The sequence below is a fragment of the Phalacrocorax aristotelis genome, chromosome 11 (assembly GCF_949628215.1).
Source record: "Phalacrocorax aristotelis chromosome 11, bGulAri2.1, whole genome shotgun sequence".
Lineage (NCBI taxonomy): Eukaryota > Metazoa > Chordata > Aves > Suliformes > Phalacrocoracidae > Phalacrocorax > Phalacrocorax aristotelis.
This window is the reverse complement of record NC_134286.1, coordinates 16,966,217-16,992,597: the sequence shown is the minus strand read 5'-3', so window position 1 is coordinate 16,992,597 and position 26,381 is coordinate 16,966,217. Positions and strand designations below refer to the sequence as shown.

Genomic DNA, 26,381 nt, shown 5'->3' with positions numbered 1-26,381 from the left:
AGTCCTGATCCAAGTCCCAGAGAGGTCAGTGCAGGTTCCTGTGTCAGGAAACTATACTGGGAAGCAAAGGCTGACTGGAATAAGTAGTTTCTCTTGAACTGCTTTACATGATAGAGATTGTTAACAGTTTTGGATGATCATTTTAATATGAAGCATTATGTAAGTGTAGATGACTTCAGAATATTTCAAATATCATTTGAATAAATCTGTGTAGGTACACTGTTATAAAGTGAGAACAGTGAGCAAGTAGTTGGAAAATGATTTGGTAACCTATATTTGGTTTAAATTTTCTCTGCTTTATGCTGCATCTAAACACCACTTTTTTTAAATAACCATTCTTAAAGCTTCCAAAACTAAAGTCATGACTTAAAAGGAATAGTTTAAATCAACATGTTCCCAAGCAAAGCTTCAGTTTTGACTATTTACTATTTCCTGACAGAAAAGCACTTCAACCAAAACGCTTCCTCTACTCAGACATGAATGTATTTTGCTACAGAAAACAGCAGTCTTGACTTACTTAATTAGTTGTTGGCTTACCATATACAGTCTTAGCCTGTGCCCTGCATTCTAAAATAAATACAGGGCCTGAGCAAGCTTATGTAAGAGAGCAGCAAGGCAGGCTCTGATAGCAGAGGTGGTTGGGACTTTTCAGCAGCAAATCACAAGCACACCCCGTCTTGCTTAAATGACAAGGCAAAAGGAGAAAAGGAACAGCCCATAGATATGGAACATTTTAAAATTTCAGCAACTCTTGCACATTTTTAGTAGCATAAGATATGGAGTCACTCCTCTCAATCTTAGGTTTATGAATAGAACTATTCTCTAGCTTTTTCTATAAAGTTAAGGACTTTGAAAATCCTATGGAACTTCTTGTTAAAGGGCCTTCACTAACAATAGGCCTTTCACTGCCTCACAGATGCAGCTAGGAATCATTCTTGCCTGAGACAGTAAATGAAAAGGTATCCCTGGTTACATTTTTAAATCACAGAAACCTGTAAAGCAAACAGCAATGCATGAGAGGTACCAAAGTCCAGAGAAGGGCACGGTAGTGCTGTAAGCCAGGCCCTCTTCAGCTCCCATTATTCTCACTTTACTACAGCAAAGAGGAGAAAAGCACCTGCCGTCCTTTGCAAGTGATGAGGTTTGGACAACTTCACTTCTGTGGTTTGGTTCCTTCCCATCAAGTGTTGTTGTGTGACTGCAGGATGTAGGATTTGTTCTTTGCTCCTTTATTTAAAGCACCTAAAAAAGCACCTCACGTGTAATGTTTTTTCATCTCTGTTGTTCTTTGTTATGCAAGCCAAAGAGTAAAGAACACAAAAATTTTAATTAGCAAACAACTCTCCACACAGACTTGTTGGTACAACATAGTTATAAGTACATCTACAAACACATACAGGTTCTTTGGACTATGATTTTTTTAAAAAATATTTTTATGTGACGATGTGAACAAATCCGGACAAAACAAATTACTTCAACCTTACGTAGAGGTAGCTGAACAGCACTCTGCTCAGTGATATGAGAGTATAACTTAAGTTTCATTTCAAGTTCATTACAGTGCACAAAAGGATGTTTTACAAACAAATGGAATATACAAGTCCACAAAACTTTTTATTTCAAATGGCTTGATATATTTCTGGCACTCTTGTAACCACATAGCTTGATGGAATTAAATTGGACAAGTATATGGTGCCAAATTAAGACATCTTACACAGATAGTCTTTTGCTCCTCGTTTTTGTACTTCTCCCATTCCTCACCAGGGAATTACAGAAGCTATTACATTGTTTTTGCTACACTTCTGCTCTGTAAACCTTTGTTCTGCAAGTTGAATGTGAAGATTTAAAGGTGCATATGTTTATTTATAAAATATATGGCTATGACTCTATTAAAAAGCTCAAGAATGGCAATAACAGAATACAGGCACTTCTATGTGAGGGTTACTTTAGACCTTATGAAACTCCAAGATTAGTAAGCACTTCACATGATACCTGGATGAGTAAGTCAATGTAATAGTTCAGTTCTTTATTATCCACCATTTTAATCCTGTCTAAGCAGATTAGTTTCTTGTATCCAGACAATATTTATTTAGCAAAGTGTTTCAAAATAATGACTTTGCTGAAACTACCATTTTTCTGTAGCTGTAAGACTTTGATTTACTGAGCTTTGGAATAGACCCCAGATCCTAAACTATGTGCTGCACCAGTTACAAGTTAGGTCATGAAGCTGACGTTAAATGAGAACTAAGCATCTGATGTAGGACTCGGGGGAATGAGGAGCACTACCCTAAGTACATACAGTTCCATTGGGTTTTTATGTACAAAAACCAAGGAGCTGATTTACACTTTTTTGAAATCAGAGTTTGTGAACATGTTCTCCATTCCTGAACACTGCATTTAAATATAACTCCTGTCTTTCATTAAACACCAGTAAAACTTCAGCACCAAGTAGAAATCATTAAAAGACCATCTAAATAAAAACTTAATTTTATAAAGCTTTTTCTCTACAGCACAGATTAAGCCAGACCTGCTACATCCAAATCCATATGATTTTTTTTAGATTAAAATAATCTTTGGATTAAGAAATCCGTGGTTCAGGTGTTCTGTCAGTAAATAGTCACACAGGACAGAAGGAAAGGCCAAGCAATAGGTCAGCTACTCAGTATGACAGCCGGTATCTCTTATTGCTACAAGGTAATGGAAGCACTTAAAGTAAGAAAAATCAAGAGGAACTTTTACAACTAACACCAGAACATCACTTAAGACTTAGCATGATAATGGCCTATCTCACCATTATTACAGCTACTGAACTACTTGTCACAACTGTGTCGGCGTTCACTGTCAGGTTTCATGATTTTTCCTGATTAATCTAGTCCTGTCTCAGGGTTACTTTTAACCAAGCCACGCTAGCCAAGAAAACAGCCATTTTCATGGCAACATATCCCTTTAAGTTATTGCTAGATGAAGGAGCATAAGACAAAGAAAAGTTATTCTGAGTGTTGTAAGTCTGTCTAGATAAGGGAATGAAAAATTAGTATTACTTCCTGCAGAACACTTCTGACTTATTTTAATTAGAAGCCATATAACATATATATACAGAGATTTGGAAAGGTGATACAGCCAGTCTTTGTTATTTATTTTAATGTATTTTGCTAAATACTTTTTACAGAAAAGAGATTTCACATTAACAAAGCCATATCTTAGAAATGCAAGGGTAAAACCTTCAAGAAGTCTCTGGGAGATGTTTAGGTGATATTGCCCAGCAGACTGGCACTTACAGTTTGACCTGTTCTTGGTTCCCTCTCTGCCCCCATTACAGAAGACTTGCTTTTTGCATCCCCCCACTTTCTTTTTTACTAAAGGGGGACTGATCGCATTTCCTTATAAATAAAAAAAAAACCTATTGATTTTAGTAACCCTAACTCCATGATCTAGGCACAATGAGCATTGACTTCTTTGAAGAACTAGTCAGAAGCCGATGCATTACTTAAGCCCTCACACTTCAATACTTCTGGCCACACGGGGAATGAGAGTTTAAAAAAAAAATCATGACTCAAACAGCTGAGCAAGACTGGTTATGGGACTGGGTTTGATGTCTAGAAAAATGTGAGAAGCTTGAAATACTAACTGGGGGAGTATTTTATTTATCTGATCAATGCCATTTCTATAATTAAAGAGAAGGTTTTTTTAAATCTGTTCAGCTGTTTATTCATGCTTTTAATAAATGTTGCATTTACATCCTTGTACTGATTAATACAACTGAAAAAAATTAGCAATACTGTGGCATAACTAGAAGATTTTTTGTTTTTAAACCTCATTACTAAAACTTTACTGTCTCAACTCACTAAAGGCTAAGGCTGCTCCTTGTCCAGCTTTTCCCAGACAGGTTTGTGTTCTCTAGCAAATCTGTTGCTCAACTTTTTTTTTCCTTCTGATAGAATTTGCAGACTTTAGACATTAATCTAGGATGTGTGGCCATAGAGCAGTCCCAGACAGAATGCTACTGTACATGTACAGATGAACCTTCTTGATGTGTTCGATTTGTTGTGCATATGCAGATCAACTGTATGCATCACATGCAGCAGTTCCTGTGTTTCCAGGTTGCAGCAAATGCACTGGGAGTTCATGATATAGGGCATGTACACAAGTTTCTGCTTAGGAAGTTCTGGCAGCTTTACTCAAGGCTAATAGAAAAGACAACATTCACCTTTAAAATCAAGGACTCTTTCCACGCCAACTTCTAAATCAACAAAATAGGCAGACTATGAGTATGGAGAAGACATAGCATGCAGGAAGAAAGAACAATGATCAGTGAGAAAGCAGTTTAAAATAGATATTTAAGGTCGTTTTCTCACAGGTAAGAGTAACAAAGCGACAGCTTTTTTGTATGGGAGCAATATGGGCCCCTTATGTTATGGAATAATACATAATGGTATAAGGAAGAATTGCATTTAACGTAGCTTCACTTCAAAACAAGTAGAAATCACTTCATTACGGACTTATGAAGACAAATGCCATAGCAGGTGTCAGCCACCACACACTTGTTATTGTTCGGAACATGTATGTATTCCTATACATTGTTTACAGAGAAGCATGTGAAGTTCCACCTATGGAAGAAGTGCGGCGATGTAGCAGTATAGAAATAAGTGATAGCATTTCTAGAGTAGCTCAATGCAAACGCAGGATACATATTTCATTTGCCTCACAAGGTTGAAACACGCTTGTCTTCCATTCGTTTTTTTGGTACCCTTACGGAAAAGTTCTACAGAATTTAACACGAGAGGGATCAAAGGTAGTTCTATGGAAACTTAACAGTACGGAAGTTACTTTCAACTAATAAATATTTCTGATGAGATGATGATGGAAGAGCACATGTAAAATTGATATTAAATTCTACTGAATTTTTCCATAAAGGCATGGGATGCCAAAGAGTGCTATCGTGGGTAAAAATAACAAAGAAATTTGTAGTATTCTGGAACATTCTCAATTCAATCTATTTTTTGCCACTGAAAAGGAAAATAATAGAATAAAAGGCCTAGTTCTGCTCACATTGAAATCAGTGAAAGTCAAAGTTAGATGGAGGCAAGATCAGTCCCAAAGGTGGTACGCTGAGAGCAATAAAAGCAGCAAAACAGGTATATGAACTGTTGATTTAAAAAAAAATCAAACCCAAGATACTTCCTATTCTCATTTCTGCCCTATTTTTACCTGGTTTATAGCTAGAAGTAATCATGCTAAAATTCACTTGTTTTCCTTCGGAGTTAGCTATTATTAGCAATGCTACCCAATCTCTTAGGAGAAATGCAATGGCTGGGTAGACATTTGAAGCTAACAGAAAACCTGAAGATTGGGGTGAAATAAATAACATTTATTACAACATATTCCTTCTTATGTGACACAAACTGCCCTCTGAGTCCTACAGTTCAAAATAACTCCCTCCTCCCCGCCACATACACACACTCCAAAGCCAAACCCCACCAAACAATTAAAAGAAATAAAACTGATCTTAACAGCAAGAAGAGTTGATGTAAAAAAAAAAAATCTATGTAGTAACCTACAATGAAATGATACCAGTACTTCCAGTTTTCTTTAGGAGAAGCCACTTTTCAAATATTGTGGCTCATTCTTTGCAGTTGTTTGTAGCCATTATCCATCCTTGCAAAAAAGGGTTCAGATATAAATTCAACTCCAAGTTATTCTCTGTTCTGTGTAAAATTAGGGGATAGATCCTTCTGTCACCACTATGGCCAATTCCCACTGACATCAACTGAGCAAGACTTGAATTTACCCAAGCACTTAAACACTCATGCTTAAGGTTAAGCACACACTTGACTGTTCTGTGATATCGAGAACCTAGTTGCAAGCATAGGATCAAGCTCCAACAACTGTACTTAAATTATCTCAGACATAATCTGTGTATTCAAAGACTTCACGGCAGGCTGTTTCGGGGCGGGGAGGGGAATTCTTCTTAGGCTACAGTAGAACTGGAGATAAGTAGAAAAACATTCAAAGTATTTGAACACAAATATCTAAAAAATTATCAAAGCAGTTGCTTGTGCACTGCTAGAATCATCATTTTGCCCCCAGTCATAAACACAGGATAAAAACACTATAAATAGAGCAGCTCACTTTCCTTTAGAGAATGAACACATAAATATACATTTTGAAACAAAAAATCATAGTGCAAAAATAAATTATCAAACGGAAGTCGTGAACATTATTTTACACAATGCTGTATAAACCCTGAACCATTTGTAATAAAAGACTCTGCAGTTCACTGAAATAATGCATTAACATTATTATTTCTGCTTCACATTAAACTGCACAGTTTATCCTTTATCCACTAAAAAAATAAAAATAAAAATAAAATAAATTAAAAAACCTCTTAAGCTTTTTAAAAGGTTTATGGCAAACAAGATCACTTTTTGTTCTATCACATTTGTTATTAATTTAGCAGTGCAGTGATTTGAATGATCATCTCAAAGTTCCAAATGGAAACTATTGAAGTATCCATAAACATCCCTTGCTCTTTATAACTCATTTTCTTGGAAATTCAGGCTTGAAACATCCTGACACTCAAATCTGTAAGACATTATTGCAGTTAGATGAAGTTACAAGAGACAGTCTACAGTCAAATACTGTGGGAGACTTCTCAGCTCTCCTTCTCACCATCACCGTGATCTTGTACGAGACATGAATGTAAGGACACGTCTGATGCCATTCAAGCGGTCTTTGAGGGATTTCATGGCAAGGAAAGGGAGCTGAGCTCTGTTCTCAAGTGGAAGGACAGCTAGGACCCACCAGCACCAGGCTGGCCCATTAGGATTAGCCTGCAATAAGGGGAAAAAAGAAGTTAGGATACATATAGATGGTAAGGTCTTGTTTTTCAAGATTTAACTTTGAAACCACAGTATTTTGATAGCAATCTAGCAAGCAGGTCACTTCATATCCAACCTAATGGCTTGTGATTACAGGTTGGCTTGAAACAAATTACAACCAAGTTGCACCTTTCCTAAAAGTAGGGTGTTGAAGGCAGAAGCAAGATGCTTTTCTATTTCTAGCACAAGTTTACAGGTTGGGCCTTCTAGAATATATTGTTTCTGTGCTATTATTGACCAAGTTCTTTGGGATTCCTGCCTCCTTTCTTCAGACTTTATGACACTACTCCATATTTAGTTTCTGTTGTTATATTGTTACTTTAGGATCCCTACCATTTGCAGTCTTTGTTCAAGAGAACCAAGTTTCTTCCTGTCTATTTTTTCTAAGTCATTTAACTGGGGAAGTAGAGTGGGCAAAAAGACACTGAAGGCTCCTGGAATTAATACAGCTGGTTTAGTTGTCTCAGAAAGTTACCATCATTAAATAAGAGCTTTTTGCTCACTACCGTGCTACCACTGGTATATGACAATGTTACTTAGATACTTATGCAGGATAAATGAAAAGTATTCATATTTTCATCTTAAAATACAATGTCTCCCAGCTTATCGGATATCCCTGCTATTTCTGTCTCCAAAAGTTACATATGTTACATAAGCCACTGATTCTGGATACCTGTGGGTCAGGATCCTTAGCTGGCATAGGACCAAAATGGCTGAGAATTCGACTTTTGAGTGCTTGCTTGAGGGAGTTAAACCACATATATGCCTGATCATAGACAGAATCATGGAGAACCAGTAATGCAGCATACTCTTGTCCTTGCACCTGAAAGGAGTGAAGAGAGGGGGAAGGTTACTATTAGTTCAGTCTCCATGTTGGGGAAAGCAAGGCATTAGTTCTCAGGATTTTCTGGGGTGGGCTGGGGAAAGGAAAAGAAAGAAAAGATGCCAAGGGAGTTCTGGGATAAATCTGAAAGCTAGTTTGGTGTCCCCAGTTCTCCTGTCCCCACCCCCATCTATCAAATCCCTCACTTTCTTACCCTTTAATTCTAAACCAAAGATACCTATTTGCAGAACAAGTACTTTCTGGATTGCTATATGAAAAAACCTTTACATAAACATGATACAATACAGAAGAAAAGGTTATGCAAAGTTTTTTTTTTTTAAGTTAGTAGCAGACTCTCAGAGTAGACATTTTATCTTCCCATTGTATACCAAAAGCCCATACATAATCCAGAATAGTTTCACTGCCTATATATGTATATTTTTTAATAAGAATTAACGTAAATAGTTTTGAAGGTGTAGTGGACCCAATCCTCCTCCTTCTTACCTGAATGGGAGTTTTCTAATTGGCTTCCATGCAAATGGAGACAGGTTCCCCCCCTCCTTAAACTGCAGCTATTCTGTCTAGAAGAGTGGTAAGATCTCCTCCTGGATTCGCTTAGTTTTGTCTTCTGCTAAAAACCTCTAGGAAAACCACTCTTCAGCATACAGGCAGTGCGTGTGCCCATGATTGTGGTAAGTATAATGCTTCCCACCTTCAGCCATGAGAGGTTAGTAAATTTGTTTTACTAAAAACTGTTCTACAAAAAGGAACTCACTGAAAACATACGTGCTTAGAATGTAACGTTTTAATACTTCTAAATTTACCTTTTGATCCTCAATGTACTCAATATCTGCTGTATTATAGCCATCACGCTGGCTGTGCTGTATCACCTTAAATCTCCTCTTGCCAATGCTGTCTACAACAGAGCGACCATCAGCAAAGAATTCAACGTTTCTTATCTCCAGAATGCAGCCATAATCTGCAAACCTATTGAAATCAGAACAAAAGCAAGTAAACAAGTCTTATTCTCTCCACCCTTAGTTCCACAGAACTGCCCTACAGCCAGTCCCTACCACAAAGGTATTTACCAGTGTCAGCTCATTTCTATTGTTCATAGTACTGACCTGCTGTAGTTCAAATTATTCCACAATTGTTTTCAAAACTATCAGGAAGATTCAGGCTGTCTAATCTGATTAGCACAAATTGCATGTTTTGGAATATGGGGAACATCTTATGAAATTGAAAGTTATACGGCTCAGAAGCACACTTTCTCCACAATCCTAATAAGTTCAGTCAATTTATACAGAAGAAGTGCAATTGAGAATATTAGAATTATGGAAGGACTATGAAACCAATAAAGAAAAACATTTTCCCACAATTTCAGCAGATTTTACTTTGTAGGTGTATTTTGTGTACATCATACTTTTTATGGTGTGTATATGGTATATACCCTGTAGGCATACACCATAAAAAGAAGGGAGGAAAGCTAAATAGAGACAGACATTAAGATCAAATTACCTAAGACTGACTGTAAATGGCTGAATGCAAATGCTCAGCCAGTCCTTATGAAGGTCCTGTTGTATCTCTGTGGCCTCCACTACATTCAAAACAGCAAGGGTATAAAACGTATCCCAATAGCTTAGCTATTCTTTTTATAATTTAAAAAAACGAAACCTGCCAACACACCTTACTGCCATTTCAATTTGATTTCTTGTGCAAAAGCATTTGACAGATTTCAAACCAGTAGAAAATACCCTTCCTTTTCATGTATTACAAGAGGTCTGCAGCTCAACTTTGTAAAATACACACTAGTTATTGTGTTTCAAGAAAAATGGGCAGACACATTAGTCAGATTCTAAGTGCTCAAGAGAGAAACTTGAGTCTTCTCAACGTCTTCAACCAGCATGATGAGGAATAAAATTTACTGGAAAACTATCATGCGTATTACAGCCATGAACCTTTCTGCACCTCCCCAGTGAGACTTGCTCCAGACTAAGTGGGGAGATCACACAGTCTGAGCATGCTGCTCACTCACCCTTTTACAGGGTCACTGATGCACATCCCAAACTGTTTGGTGCCAGTCTCCATGCACCTTCGAATCATCAGGCGATAACACGGCTCAAAGATGTGCAAAGGGCACGGGACTGTAGGATAAGCCATTGTGCAGACAAATATGGGAACATTCTTATTTAGGCTGTAAGAAAGAAAGGACAAATCTGATGTGACATTTTACCAAAGTACTGAGAAGGTATAAAATACATTTTATGCAATAACATTCTTTAAAATTATTATATCTTTAAATAGAAATGATAAAAGTCTTAGTGGAGTAAGTAAAAACTAAAATTGTTTTTCCCCTTAATTGACTAGATATTATGGAAAGTGATATAGCACTTACTAGCAGAAGAATTTTTAGTTCGGCTTTCTGGTTTTGCTAGTGAGAACATTAATGCATCTCTATTATGGCTTTTATTTACTTTATTTTCCTTAATCCCATTTCTTCCCTACCCAGTACATTCCAACCCCCAGTCTATGAGACTACTTCCACCTATTGTCTCACTGTGGCTTTCACGGAGGGCCACAGAAAGCAACTAAATCGCTTTATACTCTGTTTATAAAGCAACCTTCTGGATTTCATCTACTTCTGTTCATTGTTTCGCAGTGTCCATTTGTTATGCTAACTCAAAGCACAATTTCACCTGGATACTGCTCTCTTTGAAAGCACATAATACCAAGAAAGAAGCTTCTCAGTCAGCACCTTAGCTCAAGTTCCACAGCAGCAGAAGCCACTCATCAGCTAACAGCAGTAGTATTGGACTGGATTTTACATAAAGGGATTACATACTTGGAAAGCTCTGCTATTTCTTCTTCATAAATCTTTCTTCTTTCAGTGAGTTCCTCTGGAAGATATCTAGCTATTAACTCCTCCATTAGTACTGTTTTACAGTATTTCCTCATAGCCAAGCACTGCAGTAAAAACACACACAAGCCATTATAGATCATGTCTAGCATTTCACAGAATCACAGAACAGCAGGGGCTGGAAGGGACCTCTGGAGCTCACCCCGTCCCACCCCCTGCTTGAGCAGGCACACCCAGAGCAGGGGCACAGGGCCGCGTCTAGGCGGGGTGTGAATGTCTCCAGGGAAGGGACCCCACAGCCTCTTGGGCAGCCTGTGCCCCTGCTCTGGCACCCGCACAGGGAAGGGTTTTTTTTGTATTCAGGTAGAACTTCCTGTGTTCCAACTTGTGCCCATTGACCCTTGGCTTGACATTGGGCACCACTGAAAAGAGTCTGGCCCCATCCTTTTGACACCCACCCTTTAGATATTTATAGGTATTGATGAAATCCCCCCTCAGCCTTCTCTTCTCCAGGCTGAACAAACCAGGGTCTCTCAGCCTTTCCTCATAAAGGAGATGCTCCAGTCCCCTGATCATCTTGGTAGCTTTCCGCTAGACTCTCTTGAGCAGTTCCCTGTCCTTCTTGAAATGGGGGCCCCAGAACTCGATGCAGTACTCCAAATAGGGCCTCACTAGGGTGGAGCAGAGGGGGAGGATAACCTCCCTCGCCCTGCTGGCCACACTCCTTTTAATGCATCCCAGGGTACCATTTCAGTTTATGGTGCCTATACACAAGGTAGCAATCTGTTAGCTCCATTTTCTTATACGTATTGCATTGGCACTGAAAAGATGTTTATTGATCTATTCTCTGTGTTATGGGCATTATCTTAGACAATCTGCAGGTGATTTCCCTTCCTTCCCTAGATTTTCAAGGACAGGTCTGGCCCTAAAGTTTGAACAGAGAAGACCATCCATGCTTTCTAACTCATAAGACAACAACAACAACAACAAAAAAATCACATTTTTAAGTTATGTAATATTTCTTTTGAGTTGGGAGATAAAGGTTTCTGAAGGTGCCCTTCCTTCCTATCCTGTGCCCTTGAATTTATGCAGAGAAAATCCAAGCATCATTACCTCTGAGAGCCCTTCCTTGCACAGGGGACATTTTGGGTTGTGATCCAGGCATCTCTCAAGACATTTGAGACAGAAGGTGTGTCCACAAGGTGTAGTGACAGGTTCATAGAAGAGCCTGGATTGGAAAAATCCCAAACCAGACAGACAGCATTATGTATCAAAGTAAAAGAAAAAGCTGTTACCAAAAAAAGCTGTATTCATTCCCTAATTTAACTACTGACTCGCCAGGGATAAAGTTGTTCCTTGCTTTTCATTTCTTCAACCAACTTTAATATTTATTCAGCTTACAGACTTGTGCATTGCCACCTAATGTGAAAGGCAGCCCTGATTTCAGTGAACATGAGGGAGAATATTGTCACTGACTTCCAACAAGCCAGGGTTTAATTTTCCTCTATGTGAGCGATAAATAGAAGCAGAAGTTGGGCTGTCTAACTTTTCTAATGAAATTGAGCAATACTTGCACAACTGTTACTGTGGAAATCATGTGATTACTTTTATGTGTAAAGCTAAGCACAAAATAGCTATTTGCACTAATAGCCCACGTAAGTGATTACAATAAACTGTATTACCACCAACTCTAACGTGGACTTGGAAAACAGTGTTGTTGGAATAGACAGTTTTTAACCTTCAGATGACTGCTTTTCTGGAAAATAAGTGACATCAGATTCATGTTTCACCTAGAAAAAATATTAAATATATACCGCCAAGTCTTCAAAGTATCACAGTTTGTAATCTTTACCTGTTTCAAGTAACTCTGTGACACTTATTTTCATGCAGGGATTTTTTTACTTCTTTATGATTATGTGATAGTGCAAAGTGATGTTTCCTTGCCAGTAAGTACCTCAAAGACATGTAAATAATAAAAAGTATTCTTTAATAGAAAACATTCAAAACTGGACATTAGGTTGTTTGGCATATAGTATATTTTACAACAGACTAAGCATTTTAGGGTCTCAAATATTAATCCAATTATAATTTAAGTTAATAAGTTTACTTTGAAATATTAGTTTATCAAAGCAGTATACTATTATAAAAGTGGAAATTAGAAATATGTAAACACACATTTATTAGCATCTTTAAAAAGATGATTATATTTAAGAACATAATTGGCTCTTAACAAGATTGCCATAGCCAGTTTATTAAATGTCATTAGTTACTATAAATATTGACATTTAAGCAAGGAAACATATGAAGAAGTATCTAAAATACCACACCTATCTTAACACAACTTGACAGTATAATTGAAAACCCTTGTTAATTGCTTAGTGAGCAGAAACCTCACCGCACCAAGGCTACTTTGCTGCTTTGAACTATGTGAAATACTAAAATCTACAATATGTTTCAGTAAGAACTGGTTTGCATATTAATTACTTAGCAGTGACTTACTTGATGTGAAATGTTAGCATAAAGACAAGAAATTCCTGTTAAAAGGCATGATTCTGCTCTAGCTCTCACTGAAGCCAGTAGCAGCTTTTTCCTAGCAACTCTAGGGAGACCTGGCCAGCCTCACAACTTGCAGAAAGAAACACTATGCATCAAGATTTCTCATGACTTCAAGCTATTGTAACAGCAGAAACTAAATATCCACTCCTGCTGAGTAATGCTCCTTCATTTCTCACCCGTATGTTGCTTTGACTATTATTTTTTATTTTCTGCTTGCTGCTGGAGCAAACGAAGGACATTTTGGCCACTCCATCAGACAAATAGGTTAATAACAGCTCCTGCAGTTAATTGTGAACAGGTCAGTAGGTTACTAGGTAATTAGTCCAAAGTATCTCAAGATCCAAATCCCTAAAACACTTCTGAAGAACATGGCAGGAAATAATTATGATCCATCTGCATTAATAGCAAGAAGATCTTGTGACAGTTTCCCTTCGCACAAGCCATCATTGTTGCAGTGATGTTACAAAGCTAACATCCTTCTAGATGCAAGGCTGGTATTTGTGATTGCAACTACAAGATCAGCATCAACATCCTCTATACTGTAAGTGAACCAGCAATCCTTGAGCTAATTCCTTTACAAATGTATTGTAATCTGGCTGTTTCTTATTTAACAGGGGATGAAGAAGTAGGGCTAATAATTTTATTAAAAACATCTGCAAAATGTTTTGTGGGCATAACGATCAAAAACACAGAGACTCATTAAAACCAGCTAAGACCAATTGTGTGGCTTTCTGTTAGAGGAAAGTTTTGCTCTTAGCAGTATCAAGTGTTTTGACAGCTGTGTAAACTTTTGGAGCGTGTTTCAGCTGTAGGCAGAGGGAGAGGGGGCAGATCTGATTTATTCCAAGCAGAAGTAAATCAAACAACAATGCAGTTGTTCCCCCAAAGATTTCAGTTTGAAATAAACTGAAGCCCCCTCTCAGTATACAAACAACAAAACAAAGCAAATCCACATTTATCCAGACACAGGCCTTTGGAAAGAATCCCATGAAGAGGCTATCTGCTATTTAAGAATTTAAAATATAGTGCAAGGCTAACCCCAACATACATTATTGATAAATCTGAGTAAGTAAAGACAAACCTAAGCAACACTCACTGCAGAGGTCAAGACCCCTGTGAAACACATTCCCCAATATTTCTTTCTAAAAAGATCAGTAATTACTAGTTACTAGTAACGCTTTGTTACTAAAGGTAACAAAACCCCACATGTATATTTGCTGAAATTAAAATATTTTTACAAAACAAGCAGTAAAATAGATGCAGTTGACAACTCGTACTGTTTTTATCAAGTCATTGCTTTCCCCAAGAATAACTCTTGTTATTTAACTGGAAGAAGAGATCATCCAGCAAGCGTAGTGATCGCTTTAATAAACTAAGGAACACACCTCTAAAGCAGTAAAGGAAAAATATGCAATAGCAGCACCACAGCATTTTACATGCAACCTTGCAATATTCATAGGATGTGGTTTCTTTAGCTATTTTGTGCATTGTATAACATCATAAACAGCTCTACAAATTCTAGAGGACAAACTGTGGTTTTGTGCACTATGTGTGTCAGTGGGTGGGCACGTGTAAGTGGTGAGAGGAAATCTTTCAGACACCTTCACTAACACGCTTAACCCTTACATGACCTTACGTGTCCTTTCCCAAACAATCACTAGCCCAGAGCACATCCAAAAGTTCCTGTTCATCAGTGGTGTTCAGAACCAAAGGTCTACAAATACATCGTTGGAGTAACAATTACAATAGAAGCTAATTTCAAGCCAGAGAGAAAAATAAGTACCAAGAAAGCTAGAAAATCTCTAGGTCATAAGAAGGAAGGATGTGTCTTAAAAGCTACAGACATTCACAAGAAAACAATGGATACCTCATACACAGGGAGCAGTCCAAATCTGACGGATCCACAAATTCAAATGGAATATGTTGTCCAGTACTATTTCCCTTAGTATCAACTGTATCTATCAATAAAAACCACATTACAATGTGATTGAACAGAACTATGTAAACACAACAGTATTCTGTATATCTACAAGCAGCATCCAATATTTAAATGTGCGTTGTATTTACTTGCAAGTTACTGAATCATTAACCATCATTACAATCATTTCCATGCAAAGCATCAAATTCAGCTTTGGCACAAATCAGCATACCTCCCCTTAATTTTGGTGACATTATACCCACTTACAGAGGGTTGAATATAGCCTTGCATTAACAATTAATGTAAAAATATTTTTTATTAGTGTTGGAAGTCTAAAGTGAGACAAATTCTTCTGTCATACCATTGTAAACACATGCCACAGCATGAAAACAAGGCCAATTATCATGACCAAATAGAATTTGTGCTTTTCAACAAACTTTTAACTGATCCAAAAAGCGCTAAGACCATGCACAACATTATCAGCAGAGCTCTGAATCTTTGAAGGAACACCAAACACTTGACCCAACCTTCTTAGCCCCCTTTTAGACTAACTTTTTTTTTTCCCCCACATCATACCCTGATTAGGCTAAAGAGGAAATATAAAAGCCAGAAGTGTAATTTGGCACCTCTTCCTCTAAATTTTATAAAAGCAAAATTTCCACAGATGGCATGCCAAGGAACTTATCCTGTGCATAATTAAGCATACCTTTCTTCATCAGTTTGCAGGGTACCTCAGCATTTCGCAGCTCCTCTGAGCAGCATTTCCTTTTCATGAGGCTGCGCTTCTCAGAAATGAGAAAGGCAGACTCTGGTGTGGCGCTGAGTTTGTTCTCCTCCTCTGAGCAGTCCTTTCTGCTCTCTGTAATTTGTATAGACTTCCTCAAAGTATCAGAAGTAGTTACATTTGGTTCCTCTTGAACGGGCAAACCCTTTTTCTGTTCCACATTTACCTGCGTGAAGAAAGGACTGACATTAGACCACTATTCCAACAACTCGGTAAGGAAAAAACCCCAAACCTGTCACAAGTCTTTAATATTATTGATCACCAGGAAGGACTTTGTAGGTCAAGAAGCAACAGTTTGAGAACTGCTGTGTCAGGGCCTGATCTTAATGAACAACAGTGAATATTTCTGCGCCCCTTCCACCCCCCATACCACCATGGCACTGAATATTTTCAGCCCTTATGTGCTGCTTTATAGCTTGGTGTTGAAACTTGATTCAGCCAGAAATGTGGCTAGATCTCAGGTTAAATATATTGTTATCACTTAACCTACGGAAAAATGCATATTGTTTGTATAATAATGATGTATCACCCAAACAATGAAAACAATACGAGTTTATTTTAAGGAAGCAGTATAAACACACAAAATTTATAACATAAAATGCACAGAGCTTCCTTCAGCAAGACAGATTTCTTTTGCAAAGGATAAAGCAATCATTCTTTATCCCATTATGGCTACAGAACAACCTGGGAGCAGCCATTACACAGGACATCACCCATCAGCTTGTCACATCAACTCCCCAGATGAACCTGAAAGCAGATACTGTGGATTGTGATCAGGAGCTGTGGTGATGTGTAACATGCAGAAAGATGAGCAAACTGTCCCTCAGATGACTTCATAAAAGGGTCATACAAAAGGATTTTTTTTCAGAATATCCTAATATCTGCCTTTCCAGCAGGCAATGTCACTGATTGTCCTTATCAGTCTCAACAAGGCTGCTCAAAACCCACCATTTTTGTTCGTAAGGACTAGTGAAGTTTTCTCCTACATACACAGTATATGCAAAACCTATCCTCAAAGTTCAGGTTTCAGCAAAACAAAAGTGGTCTTTACAAAGCCACGAATGTAAACGTCTACAGTCATTTACAAAACTATGGCTGTAAAACCAAACTTATGGAATAGCTAATACATCTTATATAACTCTACAATGACCTCTAAGCAGCATCCAGAATCTGAATGAGGATGATCTTGTTACTGACATCATCAGTTACTGCTCAAGCTGAAACCCTAGATTTTAGCATTTCACAGCTTCTGAGGGTATCTCAATCCAATCTTCAGAGGCCCTTTCCCACTACCAACTACTTGGAAGAGCTAAAGACAGTTACAGGAACAGTACCCTCTCAATTCTGGCATAAAATTTATCAGAACAGCAGAGGACTTCTAGTAAAGAAAAAGAAGTCAGATAAAGAGGCTTCAATAAGTCGACGTTGTTTTGTATGTTCTGAAACTCAGTAAAAATCTGAGAAGAGTGTATCCTCCAATCTCCCAGAGGTGAAAAGGAAAGAAGGCTTCCCAATGTGAACATAAAACACACAACAGATTAAGAACCACACATCAGACTTGATCTTTACCTTGAGCAACCTTTGTAGGTTATGGCTGGTGCCTCCAGATCCCACTGAATTTAGGAGATTCCCCTTTAATCTAGAGTGATGTGACAACAGCTGCAGGATATCAGGTAAGTGTTCCTGAGCATTTCCCGGGATGAGTGAAAACAAACTAAGTAGAAGCTGTGATATAAAACAGAATACTTCACTGCTTAGTTCCTTCCTTGCAACCTCTAAATGAAAAAGCAAGTAAGGGAATAGCTGAAAGAAGCATCCTTGATTTTGTTAAAACCATTTAAAAAGCCCTTTAGACCAGGGTAAGAACAAAAAGAAGTGCAAGAGCTACTGCAATATAGGCCAAACAAGACAGCAAGAGACATTGTCAGAGTTAAATAAGCCCATAAAGATATTAACCATTCTCTGTGATGTGACACACACGCTTTCGTCCTCTTGTCCTGCAGTTCAGAGCTCACCAGAAATTACTAACACCTTTCTTAAATATGTTTTTTACTGCAGTTTACTAGTACAGAAAGCACTCATCTCACAGGTTTAATCCAAGTTCAGTTCAGTAAACGTCTCTGATAAAAGTGAATTAAATAGCTACAGCTTACAATGTGAGAATACAAAAAAAAAAAGAGTAAGCACTAGAAAAATGCTGTTTCTCCATTTGCTATCAGAAAATAAGTGAATTTGTATCAAGCAGTAGTTTGTAGCCACTTGTACAGCATAGCTTGTCAAACGATTATTTAAGGAAAGAAACAGAGCCGAATGGAAGATTCAAACTTCAAAAACTAATTTCAACATACTACTAGGGTGATCCTGTTCATGCCTGAGAAAGCCACATGACAGCTAAGATTTCTTTTTAAAGCCAAAAAGGATTCCACAGGATCACACTATATCAAAACTAACATGGACAGTTAATACACCCAGAACATCACAGCTGCACCAGAAGAATTTGGTAAAATGTAGTATGTCATTATTATGCAAACAGCTATGGAAATGACCCAGTAGAATATTGCGTCATGGATGAACTCTGTGTCTGATGAGTGCATGAGTAATTCTCTCAGTCATAAGCAGCCTAGTTTTTCTCAGAACCCCACTGCTCAGAAATTAGGTGTCTTGGATAAGGCTATTTGGAGTCTGAATTTAGAAACATATCTGTTTGTTCCTACTCTTCTTGCTGTACTGCACAGGAAGTCTCCCAGCATGACTATGAGAACAAATCATGACATAATGACAGTGAAAGACTGCATGGAACGCACTGGGAAAAAAACAACCAAAAGTATCGGTGACAAAAAACTCACAGGAGATGGAAATCTCAACCATATACAAAGCGAGATAAAAATCTGATTGTGCTACAGCCATCCAGGTTCCACTCTCTCAGTTACCTTCATGAACAGTGCTGTACTGTAAGAATTCTATTGTGCTTTTAGGAGGCCTTACATATTACAGCACACTAACCCAGAAGTTCCCATCCCAACGGTGATGGAAAAAACCATGAATGCACTGCCATGAAAGAAAATTGAGTACAAGGAAAATAGGACTATTACATTTTTATTACCATGAGCTATTACTGTGACACTGAGCCTTTCAGCTACAACAACAAAAAAGGTCAAATGTGCAAACACCGATTCACGGGAAATCAGAGATTTGATGGGTGTGCAAAACAGAGCAGGCTTCGCAGAAACCATTTAAGAATCCACACAGCACATCTTAGGCTGATACTGAAAAAAGCCTCACTGCAGACCCGTTCCGTCGCTTATTTAGCATTAATTATTAGCAACCTTTAAAAACTATTTTAAACAGCTCTTCTTTTGTTGACTGCTTCCTTTCACACCTCCTTCACACACTGATAGCGCAGCACGACCGGCAGTAGGAAGAGAGCTGCTGCTCCCAAGTGGAGCTTGATGGGTGCTGCGTGTTGCATTCTGCCAGTCCATGGCCTGATACAGCATTCAAAAGCAACTCCCCCTCTTCTGCACTCTGTCGTTGGTAATACATTGCCAAACTCGGAAACAGATTAGAAATTTGACTATAGGGGATCACAATCATCTGTGGGTGGCAATTATTAACGATTCAGTTTTACTTCAGATTTGCTGATGCTAACACTATGAGTAACTGTTTCCACATAGTGCCTTGCTGAGGACATGTTCTTGCTACCTCCCTATCTTCAAGTAAGCAATACACATAACTCAAGTTTAAACAACAGTCTGGTTATATCTCTGCATCCAGCTCTTCACAGTAATGAGAGAGAAGAAAAGAGAAGAAAAATTCTTATCCTCCTTTATCAAAGGCCACTGAAAACATTAATGCAGTTCCAGATGATTTAGGAAACTCACCTTTTGCGCCTCAGACTTGGCTGTCTTGTTCCCAGTATCTAGAGCAAGGCAGAATAAAAACTCTCTTAAAGCTTCTTCTGTTTTCCCCAGATTAGCTAATGCTTGTCCTTTCCTTAGGTGACCCTGCAAATGAAACACATCCATAGCTGCGGCTTTTGTTCGTTTGTCATGAGAACATGCAATAAAACCAAGATGAAATTACAACAGATCTTTCCAGAGAAGAAGTAGTTAGGCAGGGAGAATCACTATAACTATCTCTTACACTTAGACACCACCAGTGCCTGGGTTTTTAACCACAGTGGTCCTCAAAACTATTACAGATAGAACTGGGATATTCTTTAACTCAAGCAAATGATTCTCACAGCACCTGAGCCCAACTGATCTTGGAGAAATCACCTTCCCCTACATTAGTTTCCTATAATAGTCATTACATCCTTACAGAATGATACAAGCACAGCATTCAGTTTTTAGAGTTCAGGAATTTGAGATTCATCCAGGACAAAGGCAATAGCACTGGCTCATCCTCCAGGATTATCGCTCTCTTTCTTCACCCCAGGAAGCTGAAGAATATCATGGTTAAATGTCTGTAAATCACAGGAGTCTGAGAAGTTACAGGACTTACAGCTCCCCTCAGATTCAGCTGTCTGACTATTTTAGCAGTTTACTATGCAGGACAGTATCAAGGTTTTAAAACAAAGCACACCTGGAGTGAGAACTTACTTTCAACCAGTATGGCTGGAGCCTGCACGCTGTTTCTGCATCACGCAGTGCATCTTCACAAGCTTTCAAAGTAGAGTTAATCTGGGACCGGTTGCTGTATAGTAAGTGGTCATTGGGAGCTGCAGGAAATAGAATAATTGGTTGATTGAAGTAAATGAAAAATTAGTTACATAAGCTTTATTCTGTAATTTTTTTATTAAAAAAACCCCACATGTTGGTGCTTCCGAGTTGTAATAACCCACAGAATATCCAGTTTTTAAATACTGATGGAAACCTCTTTGGGCAACTCCAGAGAAAATGCCAGCCGCATATTATATAACTGCAGGGAACATTGCATAAATAAATGCTGAGACGCTCACACAATAAATTACCAGCTCTGACTGAGGATCAGATGGTTGGTAGAAACATAGAAGAGACATTTAAGGTGGCAAGAGGAATTCTGTCATCCTGTGGGGAGGAGTTTCAAAATCTTTAGCATCAAAGTTTTTAAACAGTACACAAGGACCTTTCCGTGCCGTAGCTCACGGCAGGAAAACAAGTGACAACTAGAAGAATCAGATAACACCACGGCAGTGCAGACAAAGCAATCTCCTAGTTACACGCGCTGCGTGTTGTAGCATCAAGGCGTAGTATGCACCCGATTAAGGGTGTATGTTTTTGCGTGGAGTACTCCCATTTAAGTGAAACACCCGCAATACCTTTAGTTTCTATTCCCTGCGTGCAGGGTTTGCTGCTTTTCCTCACGAGAAGTTCCCCCGCACGGCCCGTGCGGGGGTCCACGGGCACGGGGCGGGCGGGACCCCGCACGGGCCGCCGAGCGGAGCGGCTCCCGCGCCCGGCGGAGCCTCCCGCCGAGAGCCCTTCCTGCCGGGGAGCGGCGGGGGGCCCCGGGCCAGGCGGCCCGCTCCCGCCTGCCTCCGCCGGTTACACAACGGCGCCGGCGGGGGGGAGCCCGGCCGGACCGCAGGCTCCGGCTTACGCAACCGCTGCTCTCCTGACCCAGTTTCACCGCGGAACGAAGAGCCCTCCTCTGTCCCCGTCCGTCCCCGGGACACCCCTCCCCCCCCCGCCCGGGACCCGGCCGCCCACCGCGCTGGGAAGCGGGAGCCCGTTACCTAGGCTGACCGCTTCGTTGTACTTCTGCAGGGCGGCTTGTAGCTTCTTCTCCTTGTACAAGAGGTTCCCTTCGTGCCTGAGCTGCGAAGCCTTCACTTGGCAGGGGAACCACTTGGCCAGCAGGTTGCTGAGGATGACATTGACCCGCGGGAGCTGCCCGGCCGCCGCGCCGCCCTCCTCCTTGCACAGGACGCAGCGGGACTCGGCCGCCCGGTCCCTCTCCAGGCACTTTTTGCAGAACGTGTGTCCGCAAGGCAAGGAAACGGGCTCGAAGAGGAAGCCCTGGCATTTGCGGCACCTGAAGACGTCCCACTCGCGGGGCTGCGGGGGGCCGTTCCCGGCGGCGGGCAGCCCCTCTTTGATCCGGACGCTCTGCGCCAGACACTCCACCAGCTTCTCCAGCTGCTCGGCCCGCAGCTGCTGGTGGCGGGACGCCAGCTGGTAGAGCGGCAGGGCTTCGTGCAGCCGCCCGCCGTAGGCCAGCGCGTCGGCCCGCCCGAGCAGCACCTGCCACTCGGGCCCCAGGCCGCCGCCCGACAGCTCCAAGTTCTGCGCTTGCAGAGCTCCGGCCGCCAGCTGCAGCACCAGCTGGGGCTCCGGGCGCTGCTGCTGCTGCGGCGGCGGCGGCGGCAGGTGGGAGCCCATGGCGGCGGGAGGAGCGGGCGCTCAGCGGTGCGGGGCGGCGGCGGCGGGGCGCGGAGGCGCGGGCGCGGCGCGGCCCCGCCGGCCCATGCTGCTGCTGCCGCCCCGCGCCGGGAGCGCCCCGCCGCCGCCGCCCGCTTATATAAAGGAGGGCACGTGACGCCGGGCGGCGGCGCTCATTGGGCAGCGCCCGCAGGTTGTTACAAAACCAGGCGGTTTTGTAACGCGCCGAGAGTGGCCCCCGGGCTGCTGAGGGGGGCCGCCCGCCGCCCGGAGCCCCAGCCGAGATCCCGCAAGGGCGGCGGGAAGCCGGCGCTGCCCACGCGGGACGGCCGTGGTGGGCTATCGGGCCCCGGGCCGGGAGAGGAAAGGAGAGGGGAGGAGGGTCAGGGACAGGGGCGCCCCGTCAGCGGCGGGCGCCCAGTCAGTCAGGCAGCGGCAGGCGCTCAATCAGTCAGGCAGCGGCGGGTACCCCATCAGTCAGTCAGCCAGTGGCAGGTTCCCAGTGTGTCAGCCAGTGGCAGGCGCCGAGTCAGTCAGTGGCGAGCACCCTGTCAGTCAGTCAGCGGCGGGCGCTCAGTCTGCAACGGGCATCCAGTCAGTCAGTCAGTCAGCCAGCGTCGGGAGCTCTGTCAGCCAGCCAGTCAGCAATGGGCGCCCCGTCAGTCAGCCAGCGGCGGGCGCCGAGTCCGTCCGTCAGTCAGCAAGCGGCGTGCTCCCAGTCCGTCAGTCAGCCAGCGGCGGGTTCCCAGTCAGCAGCGGGCGCCGAGTCAGTCAGTCAACCAGCGGCGGGCCCCCGGTCAGACAGTCAGCAGCGGGAGCCCTGTCAGCGGTGGCCGGGTCGCGCTGCGCCGGTGTGAGTCCCGCCGGACACGGTCCGACACCGCCCGCCGCCGCTGTCCGCCGCGGAAGGTGTCAGGCACAGCCGGAACCCGGCGGCACTCGCCCGCCTCCCCGGGAGCCCGGCCCGGGCCGCGTTCCTCCGCGGGCGCCGTTGGGTTTGGCAGCGCCGTGCGGCGAGGGAAGGCACATGGCGGGGAGCCGCTTCCCACCGGGCAGCCCGATTAGGCTGTGCTTAAAGTTACGTTTGACCCGCTGGGCTACAGTGACACCACGGTGAGAAACTGAATTAATTCCTGGGTTTGGTGTCTTGGTACCTGAGGTAATACAGAAGAAGTAGCGGTCCAAAGTGATTTTAAAAAACAAAAATGCCATTTCCTGCTAGAACGGGTATGTTAAAGGCTGTAGTTATACAGTTAATCTCTTTAAGCCAATCTACATAGTAGTGAAGCTATATTAACGTCAGGTAATCATGCTTTTAGGACAAGTAAGCCAAACATGAGAAAGAAAATGTGTTTATTTGGTCATGCAGTGTGGCACATTGCATAGCTATGCCTGTCCATGCCACGTTCTAGATAAGAAATACACATGCCTTATGATGTATGTTTTATTTAAGACTGTGTTGACTGCCTCAGCCTGCACATTCCCATCAATTTTCATTATACGAAAGGATCACACTGATTGTGGAACTCTTTGTGCTAAACGTAGTCTAGGGAGAAAATGACCTGTGCTACCACAGAATAGAAGCAGTTGTTTTAAAAGTTGTCTGATTTTTTTGTTTACAGTTTTAAACAGATCTACAGTTACAGAAATATCTGTGATATGTATGCATATATTTTCAAATACTCTAAAAATATAGGGCCCTTTCTACACTGTATTCAAATCCACCGCATAATTGAAATTTCTGAGGATATCCTACTACTGATACTCTTGGCTTCCTCGCAAAGCTCAAGAGAGGGGATGAAGGAATCAGTTTCCCATTTCTTACTTACAGAAGTGCCTGGACTCGCCAGCTTAGACTGTGTAAGCTAAGCAAGTATTAAGGGACAGGCCTGCCTGTGGGGTTTGAATGGATGGGACAAAAGCTGGAAGAAAGGAGAGGTAACATGACTTTTGTAAGACTTTGATTAGAGAGCAGACTTGAGAAACTTCATCTGAATTTAGATTTAAACTGGAAAAACTAATTTAGAGCCACTTAAATTCCAGATCTTAATACTTAATAATATACACTTTAAATTAATAATGAGGGCTAATTTTGTGAGGTTTATGTGTCCATGTGTAGGCAATCCTTAAGCTTATACAGAAAGTCAGATATATACCTGGAAACAGAAGCCAACCATCAGACCCTTCAATTGTCTTTGATTCCTATGGTGCTAAGACATTTTGCACCTGCCAAAAATTTGGCCCCGTCTTTAGGGCTCTTCAATCTGAAAAAAAACCCCAACATTTAACAATTGTTCCCAGGCAAGTCCTTCAATTAGAAAAATAAAAAGGTTAATTCACAGAATCACAGAGAGGCAGGGGTCAGAAGGCATCTCTGGAGATCATCTTGTCCAACCCCCCTGCTTTGAGCCGGCACACCCAGAGCAGGCGGCACAGGAATGCGTCCAGGCAGAGTTTGAATATTTCCAGAGAAGGAGGCTCCACAACTCAGTAATTCTTTCTGCCATCACTTAAGTCAGACAACAATCCAAAGTATAGCACAGCCCACCATCAAATAATTCAAAGAAAGGTAGGACAATTGAATCACTTAAAATTTCCATTAAGCAATGCTTCAGAACAGTTAGAAAGAATTATAGTTTGTGCTCAGAAATATGGGGTTTTCCCTCCAGACTCAAGCTTGGTAACATAGACCTCTTGTTTTCCAAACTTCCATGCAATAAAAACTCATACAATAAAAGAACAAAACCCTTAACAAAAAAAAAAGAAAAAAGAAAAGCAAAGAAAAAAAGTTTTCTTGTAGCCTTGAGGTCGACAGTTGTCTCTGTTGCAAAACTATAGTCTCGCAACGGCTCAGTGTGTTATTTTATAACCATTGTCCTGAAAACCACTGTGAGTCAAAGCCCGTTCAAGCGAGGGAAAGTGACATAACCACTGGTTACCAGTAGCAATGCAATGACAGTCTCTCTGTCAGGGATACACCACCCATATTTACATAGTTACATAGCAGACACTTAAAGAGATAAATCATGGTATAAAGGAAAGGTTTATAGCAGCACATGAATGCAAGGTAGGGAATGGAAATAGATTATCAGCATTTGTGCTCTGAAAGGAACTTCCACAGTTTGTATTTACAATGTACGAAAGCAACCACAGGGCTAGCTGACAGTCTGATCGCTCAGGACTGAAACGAGTCTCAAAAAAGCACTGTGAAATATACTTCTGGGAATTCTCTGACACCAGCAGGGATGTGGCTGAACCATTTCAAGAGAAAAGGGCAGCTGCACTTATGAACCACTCCCGTGGTGGAAGCTGCATGCTTAGGAGGGTTCAGAACACAGACCTTTATCCGAGGCCAGAAAACAGTTAAGACTTTATCATGGATGGCCTATGGGCAACAACTCTTGACCTCTTAGGGGAGAAACCAGCTGGCTCCACCTCTGCTAGTTCCTGGTGTGTGCAGTGTTTGGTACATGCAGGTACTTTGTGGGGTGTGACAGGTACAGAGTGAGCCATACAGTCACTAATGGCAAAATATTTTAAAGCCAAGATACTGATCACTACAAGTCAAGCAACTACAAAATATTTGATTCTGACATCAGGCCCGGCTCTGCAAAGACTGCTTTAGCAAAAACAGCTGTGTAAACTGAATGTACGTACTCAGTCTAGATATGCTGGGTGTTTTTATATAACACAGCCTGAAAGTGGAGTTTTCATACATTCATACATATATTCATGGATTTGGAGCACCAGTGGGTCATGAGGTGCACTTGATTAGAAAACAAAAAAAGAAAAAGATTTAAAAAAAAAAGCAACCCCCTACCTACCTGCATTGTTCATGAGATCAAGAACGGATTTACCCTTCACTTAAACAGAAGAAGTTAAAGCTAGGATGTGACTCATTCTGCAAAAGCACATCTCCCTTGTATGATTTTTCTACAAAGGGAGGTTTAATTTCTTCCTTTTAATGACAATGAGCACAATACTGATCTTCTTCCAGCAGTTAATGGCTGGCATAACAGGCAGTATGAGAGCACGACTACGTTCTTCATCCTTCTTCTGGAGCTATAATCTATGTCACGCTTTGAGACCACAAAACCAACCAACAAACCTGTTTCTTTCCCCTCTCAAACTCAACCAACCCAAGTGTGAAATTCTGCCCTGCTAGTCATGCTGACGGAGTTCCTTCCCTACTGGAAGTCGGGATGT

The 26,381-nt window shown here is 41.3% G+C and overlaps 1 protein-coding gene across 3 annotated transcripts; it reads right to left on the bottom strand.

The window, feature by feature from the left end:
• Window positions 1-1,308: 1,308 nt before the first annotated feature.
• Window positions 1,309-22,289, bottom strand: LONRF3 (LON peptidase N-terminal domain and ring finger 3). Of its 3 annotated transcripts, XM_075107105.1 has the most exons (12): window positions 21,530-22,289; window positions 20,415-20,533; window positions 19,695-19,817; window positions 17,383-17,538; window positions 15,736-15,979; window positions 14,979-15,069; window positions 11,669-11,783; window positions 10,541-10,662; window positions 9,734-9,892; window positions 8,523-8,685; window positions 7,549-7,698; window positions 1,309-6,827 (listed from the first exon to the last, which is right to left on the bottom strand). In XM_075107105.1, the coding sequence occupies exons 1-12, from the start codon at window positions 22,173-22,175 to the stop codon at window positions 6,669-6,671; spliced, it is 2,247 nt and encodes a 748-aa protein (XP_074963206.1). In that variant the 5' UTR covers window positions 22,176-22,289; the 3' UTR covers window positions 1,309-6,668. The 3 variants fall into 3 exon arrangements, with proteins under 3 accessions (XP_074963206.1, XP_074963208.1, XP_074963207.1); XM_075107107.1 differs by lacking the exon at window positions 9,734-9,892; XM_075107106.1 differs by lacking the exon at window positions 17,383-17,538.
• Between the last annotated feature and the right edge of the window lie 4,092 nt (window positions 22,290-26,381).